This window comes from Leucoraja erinacea, chromosome 27, assembly GCF_028641065.1.
Source record: "Leucoraja erinacea ecotype New England chromosome 27, Leri_hhj_1, whole genome shotgun sequence".
Taxonomy (NCBI): Eukaryota; Metazoa; Chordata; class Chondrichthyes; order Rajiformes; family Rajidae; genus Leucoraja; species Leucoraja erinaceus.
In genome coordinates this window covers 5,378,111-5,387,436 of record NC_073403.1, presented here as the reverse complement: position 1 = coordinate 5,387,436, position 9,326 = coordinate 5,378,111, and the positions used below count along the sequence as shown (strand labels likewise).

At 45.7% G+C, this 9,326-nt stretch overlaps 1 protein-coding gene across 1 annotated transcript; it reads right to left on the bottom strand.

Annotated features, from left to right (window-relative positions):
• Window positions 1-234: 234 nt before the first annotated feature.
• Window positions 235-3,003, bottom strand: hoxb1a (homeobox B1a). Its single transcript, XM_055656881.1, has 2 exons — window positions 2,412-3,003; window positions 235-1,626 (listed from the first exon to the last, which is right to left on the bottom strand). Exons 1-2 carry the CDS (start codon window positions 3,001-3,003, stop codon window positions 1,295-1,297), a joined length of 924 nt encoding a protein of 307 aa, XP_055512856.1. The 3' UTR covers window positions 235-1,294.
• Between the last annotated feature and the right edge of the window lie 6,323 nt (window positions 3,004-9,326).

Here is a 9,326-nt window from a genome sequence, read left to right as displayed (position 1 = left end):
GCCAATTTCACGTGCTGAAAGCAATCATTCCGTGAATTGGTATATTTATGGGCTGCCAACAGACAGATTACCGGCAATAGGTTGGACAAAGTGCAGTAACTCTATAAAATAAAACATGCATTGTGACTGACATTGCAGTTTGATGGCAGAGTACAGACCCATCTCATAAGGCTTGCATTAGCTTGAGAAAGGAACACAAGTGCAATAAAAAAAAAACTAGTCGGAAGCATAGCATTATTTTAATCAAATCGATTTTTATTAGAACGAGGTAGCTAAACACGGGGCTGAAAATTGGACATGTTGAGCTCGTTTGCTGGCGAGTTGTGAGGCTGGGGCGATAAACCTCAGCAAATGAATGAGTCACATCACCATCAGCGGATGAGAACTCTTGCCGAGCCATGTATTTTATGCTGGTGCCCCCAGGCAGTCATTTCCCCACGAAATTGTATTGCTCACTCCAGTGGTAACGACGAGGAGAAATCTTTGTGGATGCATGCGCGTTGTCACCGCGTTAAAAGACATTTCCGCTCCCTGGTTTGTGGCACCTTTGCCCACGTTGATACCTGCACCAAGTGACTGGAAAGGTCAAACGAAGTCAGTTTCTGGACAATATTCGGCCCGGTTGCTAGGAAGGGCCCCAGTTCCAGCTCCAGTCCCCAATTTAAGACTGATCAAACGTTTGCCAAAACATAGAATGGCCATAAAATACCACCAAGTGAACGAAGAATTGGTCCGCTAACACCTAACGCCCTTCCTAAGTCTTCAGCCCTTTCCTTAACCAAACATGTACTTAAAAAAAAATCATTAACCCTGTTACAGTATTAGTAGTGCAATCGCAAAATAAGTTTCACAGATCTTTTAAACGGTACTTCTTGCCGCAGAATAAAGGTGTATTTTCCCGCTTTCCGATATATACAAAAAAAAAAAATCATTTTGAAATCATGGCTCTTAAATACAAAAGAGACTGAAGATTTACAGTAAGGCGCAATGAAGTCTAGTTCCCTGCAAAGTTAACAACAATAACTTAAGGCGGGTAGTCAGAACCACATAGTCAAATATATATTCACAACCAAGTTAGACAATATGTGGTCATTCAGCCGTCGGTGTACATATGTGATTCTGGTCCCAGTAAACAGGTGGAAAGTGCAAATGGTAACTTTTCTTTTTGGTACTTTCCCTGAGTTGATTAAAACCCTGACACTAAAAAAAGGAAGGCAATTATCATTAGTGAACTGCAATGAAGGAAGTTGAGTCATGTTCCCCATTGGTATTGCTATTTCTGGGATAGCCAGAGTTAGGAGGTGTGGATGTTCTCCGATGCGGATGACCTGGGCGATGTGGACGGAGACGTGTCCGACCCGTCCCCGGATTCTTTAGCAGCCGAAATGGAAAAGTTGGGAGCGAATCGTTCTTTCTCTCGCTTCTTTTGCTTCATCCTGCGGTTCTGGAACCAAATTTTGACCTGAGTCTCGTTCAACTCAAGTGTGGCCGCTATCTCTACTCTCCTGGCGCGGGTCAGATACTTGTTAAAGTGGAATTCCTTTTCCAGCTCAGTTAGTTGTTTCGTGGTGAAATTGGTTCGTATTGTGTTCGGCTGACCAGCTGGTCCATAATCTGCGATTTTGGCTGGAAATGTGCAAAGGAAGACAATTACAGCGAGCAAACTTGAGCCCCCCCCCCCCCCCCCCCCCCCATACAACCAACACCATTAACCAACACACACACACAGAGACACACACACCAGCTATAAGTGTCCCATGAAACACGAGATGGACCAGTTCGAGGCTTTTAGTCTAAATTCAACTCATCTTATTGAAGAAGACTTCGAACAATATATAACCCTTAATTGTCATAAAGGAGAAAAAATAAATGTCCGTCCCTCCTCTCCCCCCCCCCCCCCCCCCGTGCTATGCTGGGGGTCCCCTAAGTAAATATTGCCCCAGCTGTTACAGTGAAGTGCCATTAAACCAACTCGAAGTGAAACTCACTACTTAAATAATAAATTGGTAATTTATATCCGAGATCATGTTTCACCACGAGTGGAAATCCACGAACAGGCCATCATCACACATTCCCCTTCAAGCTGCAGTCCCGCCTTCCGTGAGATTTTCCCTGCCATTTTCAGCTCAGTTTCATAAATTTGGAAACATCCTACCGTTTATCTCTTATTTAGACCAATTGATTCCGGGAAAGGGGAGGAGCAAAGGGGGCCATTGCAAAACGACCCCAATAAACATTGGGTGTTAACTTACAGGTCGAGATTACTTTTCAAAAATATTTACATTCAGCTTTTTTGTTTAATGTTTACAGTTTCAAATTGCGAGACTTCGAATCGTCTTTCAATTGGATCCCTGCCAGTCTCCTGAGTCACTCACGGGGAAATACATCTTCGGATCGCTTCACATACTGACCTGTTTTAGGAGGGTTTCTTTTCACCTTCATCCAGTCAAAGGTTTGGCCAGATGAGGATGAATCTGAGGTGCAGGAAGGTTCCTTTTCCCCCTCTTGAGATGGCGACAGATTAGCATAAGTCTCATACGCCAAGCCCTGTTGCTCATGGCCGTAAGGGTGTTGGTACTGACCCGTCCCCGAGGCCCCACAGTAACCGTCTGAGAGTGGGTTGACACTGGCTCCCGCGTTGCCAGCGTACCCCGAGCTTTGAAAGCACGCCCCGTCCGACTCTTGAGCGAAAAAATAATGGTGATTGTAACCGGTGTTACAAGTTTGGCTGGCGAAGTTGTTGAGGCCTGGGCTGGAGTATGGAGTCGTCAGGCTGCAGTGATGTGAATACCCCACTGGCTGGTGCTGATGTGGAAGTGTATTGTGCGCGCTTCCTCCAGCTAAGAACAGTCCATCACTAGAGTAATTGTCAATATTACCTGCACAAGGAGCAAAAGCTGTTATCCCTTGTTCTGAATGGTGGTAACCCTTGGATGAGTAGGCGCTTGTCCCGCGATTACAAATTGCGTACTCTAAGAAAGAGTTCATCCTCGTATTGTCCATCGGCGAATGATGGACGGCCAACCTGTTCGGGATTCTCCCTGCCCCTGAAAACCCCCAAGCACTATGTCACCCGGCAAACTTCCTCCATGGCTCGCTAGCAATCAAACGGTATCGCTCAAGAGGACATTCACGTGAACTCGGTTCACCAATGGCAGGAGACCTCCCGATGTTAGTGAACTGCATGGGGTGATCCATCACCGCCGTGACATTTACATCACAAAAGCCTTCAATCAAAGTTATCCGCATCAATCTGATGGTAACACTTAAATGTCAAATCGGCCTTAAAAAAAAAAAAAAAAAAAGGGGAGGGGGGGAACAAAGTTGGAATTATTCAAATTGGCTTTAAAGTGTTAAAAAGATTTGGTCAAACCAAACACAACAGCTGGCTACAAAACCTAGGCAATACTATCTCACAGAAGCACAGCAGAGCACAAGTAGGTGTATCCTGTATTGTTTTATCTAGATTAAACTGGGCTAATGGTGGGTATGTTTTTTTTAATGCACAGGTTGAAAGATGTGGAACGCTCGGGTTAAAGCAGTCTACACACTGCTGGAAAAGGTGGAAATCGTTAGAGGAATGCAAGGAGGTTTGTATGGGGGGATGGGTTATAACCTAAATAATCCGTTCTAAATGGATTGAAGTGATCTTTTGGTGAAGGGCTGCAGTGTGTGTAAAGGCTACGAGACGTATGTATGATTTTTTTTTGGAACGGTAATGTTCCCCGTGGGATCTTTGATTAAAGGGTTTATAACAAATATTGCTTAATCACCGTTTTTATGTCCCAATTTTGTAATTCGTTGGGATCTGCTAAAAAGTCATAAAACCACGAGTTAAATTTGGAGAGGCGGTGTCATAAATCATAACTATATTGTCATTTATGTTCATGCGGTGAAAATATGTAGCCTTCATTGAAAGATAAAGCATAACAAATACGATGCCGATCCAATTGAATCTTTTTTTCCATAATTTGAAAAATTCAACCTCATTACATCATTAAAACAAAGATAATGTCTATTTAAGAGGCATATTTCGGTTGCGAAGAAACGATGGCCTCGAGAATGTTTTCTATCTGATCAATTTATCAATAAGGCGATACATCAACACCGTGAGTGAAATAAATGTCGTGCCTTTGAATTTAAAAGCTTTTTTGAGTTAAAAAAACAAACAACTTTTGCAGTATCCATCTTACAAAGCCTTAGACTTATTATAAAGTTTCTGGGTACCTGTAACAGATGCAGCGTTGACAGCGCTGTGGGCGAAATCAATCATGTGATTTCTCAGTGGGTGCAATATATTTATTTCCAGTTCTCAGGCTGAAGTTCCCTACACACGGAAGGTAAATACCGGTGAGGGAGGAGGGGGGGATACTTTAGAGGGAAATGTTCTGTGCACCATTAATATTTCCTCGTTCCAAGTTTTGAAATGTATTTTACTTAAGTCAGCAAACCCGTTGTTAACTAATACAGTCCCTTGACAAAGTGAATGGTGATTATTCTTACTTTGTGGGGGAATTCAAGACATCTCACACAATGTCCTTCACAGTCGAGTTTCACTCGCTGTCAGGTTGTGCACTATTACCTCAGCATTTAAGCACATTTAATATCTTTGACATAATAAGATGGTTTTCCCTTTACGTTCTTGGTTATCACATATATACACACAGTTTAGTGGTGATTAGCTAGAAGCCCGGGGCCTACAATTATACTAATTTACTCAGTTAACAGAAAAAGATTAATTGTACAGTATGTGATGTGTCACTGTTGCACCTAGACATTGAAGATGCTCGTCGCTCGCCATCTGTTAGGTTCACAGAGAGCTCATATTTTCCACATAATGATACCTTATCACTGTCAACCAATTCAAGAAACATTATTTTTGCCTTCACTCATTCAGTTGGTGGATCCATATGTCAAACGCAGATCTGGGAGAGAGCAATTTAAATGTTTGACGTCAGCCCCATTTCGCCACTGCTTATTTGGGGGGGGGGGGGGGGGGGGGGGGGGGGGGGGGGGGGGGGGGGGGTGGGGGGGGGGGGGGGGGTGGGGGGGGGGGGGTTGAAGGGGGGGGTTTATAGGGGGGGGGGGGGAGAATGGGTGCGGAAGGGGAGGAGGTACCCAAAGGGGGGGGGGGGGGGGGGGGGGGAGCAAAGTGAAAAGAGATGAATTAGGGCAACCCCAATAAGAGATGGTGAATGGGAACAAGGGGGGGCACAGGGCGGTGGAAGCTGGGAGTGGGTGAGCAAAGGGGGAGGGAGGAACATCACTGCAACGCCGTTACTAACTGTAGGCGAACAGGGGGGAGAGATAAGGAACACACAGTTATCAATGGGACATTGGCGCTAGTGGCGAATCTCGGGTAACAACTAGGAAGGCATTGGTGCACCAGGAAGAGAGAAATGTTGGAAAAGACGGTGAAGATGCAAGGTTTCCCGGGGGGGGGGTGGGGGGGGGGGGGGGGGGGGGGGGGGGGGAGGGAGGGGGGGGGGGTGAGGGGGGGGGGGGGGGGGGGGGGTAGGGGAAGGGGGGGGGGGGGGGGGGGGGGGGGGGGGGGGGGGGGGGGGGGGGGGGGGGGGGGGGGGGGGGGGGGGGGGGGGGGGGGAGGGTGGGGGGGGGGGGGGGGGGGGGGGGGGGGGGGGGGGGGGTAACACTAGATGGGGTGGGGGGGTGGACACAGCTAACAAGTACATCGGTGAGACACGTTGTGAAGAACTGGCTAGGCGAAGTGCACACACCACGAGACACAGAGAGACAAAAGTGGGGTGGGGGGGGGGGGGGGGGGGGGGGGGGGGGAGGGAGGGAAGAAAAGCATTAGCCATGCAGGTGACTTGGGAAGAGACACTGGGGTGTTATCGGAAACACACAGCTACAACAGAGAAACATTGCAAGTGAAGAGGCCAGCAGTCATTGTAACAGGACATTATCCAACCCCAATAATGAATGGTCAGCCCAAAAAACAAGAGTCTTCGGCTTGAGATTGAATGTACAAGTAGTTTAGAGAAGTTCCAACGAGTGTCCCAGCCAACAATAGCCACAGTCTGGAGTCTCACCGCTCCACTCATTTAACATGTGCTGATATAGGCTTATAAGGGAGCGCCATGAATGTGCTCCATCTATCAGCTGCTTGCCGCGCGGTGTCAAATCTTTACAGTGTTGGCCAAATAAAATGTCTTCGGTTGCGAAAACTTTTGTGCGAGGTGAAAGCGTTCAGTCATCTAGGAAGCGACCTAGCGGCTTGCTGTCTCAGTCATCCAGCAGCGCCGACCTGCATCCTGCAACGTCCGTCCCTACCCCTGTAGCATTGAACTACAATGGAAGTCATTTAATTAATCTTTTGAAAATAACTGTACTGACACGAATTACTTTTAATAAACCGGCAATTTCCATATTAAGTCCCGCGTTAGTGAACAGAGCGAGTTTGACACGAAATGAATAGAATTTTCAAATGGTGCTGGGTTATTTCATTGATTAGTACAGTTGGGGATGGGCATGGCGCTATTGGCACCATCTTTCGCAATATTTAGTGTCAGGCATTTCGTTCAACTGAATCGAAGTGGGTTCATTTGACACTATCCTGTATGCATGGCAATATGAGACCAGGCGCCCACGGTGCATTGAAACGAATTGAACCTTGTTGTAATTGGTCACAACGGCGAGTATATATATATATATATATATATATATATGCCGGAGTACATTTTGTCTCCCCTTGAGCTACGAAAGAAATGGCGTTCAGGAAGGCTACAGCGCCGATCTTGAATGGTCACAGGATGTTATAAATGTTAGAACTCGTTGAACGAGGAAGTTTCGGTATTATCCCCATCCCGAGCAATTTCACTCACCATTGTTGATCTTTGTGAGCGACAGCATCTTTCAAGTCGACCTCTCTCTATTTTAACGTCAAAGCTCTTCAACAATGTGATTGCACAAATCTGTAATTCTTTTTTATCTGACTGTCCACCAATACTAGCGTTAGACTGTTCCGTGGACCGAGACACGCCATTGCTGTTTCTCTCTTCATTTCTTGTGTAGAATATGTTCACATAACAAGGTGTAAGTATGTTTCCTATCCTTGTAAATACTGTTTTTTTCAGAAGAGTTTGGCCTGCTGGTGTTGCATTAGGGAAGCCCCCCCCCCCCCCCCGCCAACCCCACCCCCCACCCCCAATACACAACACCCTCCCTTAAGTGATGATCTATTTTTGTTGGGTGGAAAAAAACTAACGTTCTACGCATTCTGCAAAGTTAAGAGCAGCTTTTTTTCCTTTTTTGTCACAGCTGATTCCCCAAAGTCGACTTCAGGGGGCACTGATGTCTGAGGTACCAAATGCGGTCCCATCTGTTCCATTCAACGAACGGTAAGGTGCCACTGATATAATCGCAGTGCAGAGTTAAAAGCATTGCATCTTCGCTCCCTTAAACAACCCCACCCCCCCTCTATTCCTTAATGTCTTCTCAAGGCCTGCAATCAAAATCGGATGTGAAATCCTAATGGGCTGCCCTGTTGGGGGGAAAACATGACGATACAGTATAAACATTCAATAAATAGGAGCTGTTTCAAATGTTGGACACACTAGATATTGTCAAAAAAACCCAGGACAATGGTGGAAATAAAACATAGGCAATGAATGAAGAATGGTGAAGAATGACCAGGTGACATCACACTTGGGTTCTCAAAGCTAGTGGGCTAGTGAGTAAGGAAAGATCTAGAAATATCTCGAAAGGTTTGCGATTCGGGTGAAGGATGGGTTGAAGAGTCTATAGAATGGGCACAAAATGCTGGAGTAACTCAGCGGGACAAGCAGTATCTCCTGAGATAAGGAAAGGGTGACGCGAAGGGTCGAGACCCTTCTTCAGTCTGTTTGGTAATGGTGAGGAAGGAACAGCCCAGCCCCGTTCAACTTGTCTGAAATCTGCTGTAATATGTTATTTTCATGCAAAACTGTCATGCACTTCAGTTGCCATAGAGACGTGCCTGCTAGCGGTAGGTGTCCACGTTATTGGGTCTGATGGGACAACATATGTGCACCAGTGTTGGCAGTGGAGGCTGGTATTTCCTTCTCTCTCCTAATGGGAAGTGAAGCGATGTGAAGAGGAACAAAAAAATGGAACATCTCATAAACGAGAAACCATGTGGCGTGTTGCAGGCTGAATTGCCGCAGTCACCACCAGTGGACCATTCGATATGAATAAGCAATAGGACTCTCTTCGGTCTCCGGACATGATTTGTGGAGTTATGTGTAAACACCAGGCAGGCTTCTTAAAACACTGTTCCCTTCATCCCAAGGCTTTGAAAATTCTAATTTAAAATCTGGTAATACACACATATGCAGCTCCTGGGATTTGTCACTCTGACTTATACACTCGCTTTACTATTGGCATTTAGTGTTTAATTGTTTTATTTTGTTTTATTGTGTTTTAATAAATAATTAGTTTTATTTGAACGATATATTTATTGACTGCCCGGTTTCCAAGCCATTCAGAGGACATGGCGAAATATGTCTTGGCCATTGATTTTAAATTTATGAAATTGATCAGAAATTGACAAGGAGAGGAGGGGGGGGGGGGGGGGGGGGGGGGGGGGGGGGGGGGGGGGGGGGGGGGGGGAAGGGGATACGCTATTATGTCTTAGGTTAGATGGAGTGGTTAGTTCCCATTTATTAAGCCTGTTCTGTGGGCGTAGAATTGATTTGTAATTGTCACCGGCGTGTTCCCTGGACGTGAAGCAAGTTTTCCCGGTCATTATGCTATGTAAAGAGGCGCTCGTTAGAGATTTGTATTGATAACACGTCAGGGTATGCACACGTGAGTTGAAGGAGTTTCTACTCAATTAAACTGTCATGCATTTATATTGGAATAAAGGACAACACGTAACTAACTCTGCGGCGAGATTAAATCCTGCAATTTGATGGAGTTCGGAGCTCGCATTCGAGAATAAAAAACTCTGAACAAGACAGTCCATTTCCTCGGTTATTTTTAGAATCTTTGCATGGATGTAAAACACAGCCTGGCCTGGTTTCCGGGCCCCTGTCTCCAGTTGGACCTGAATCTTTATATTAGACAGATAGATAGAAAATATGCTGGAGTAACTCAGCGGGAGAGTGGAAAATCTTTACATTTCTCCCCATGTAGTGTATTTATCTGTGTTGCATCTTCCACTCTGTTTATTCTGCCTCAAATGTACTCGCTTTCCCTTTTAAACCACAGGCAGTTAGTTTATAACAATTGTTCTTATTCTGTTAGCTTCCTACTCTGTTTTGTGTCTCTGTATCTTCTCGTTTCGTGGGCTCGTGTCTCGTCCATTAGAACTTTTGATTTTGTACAGT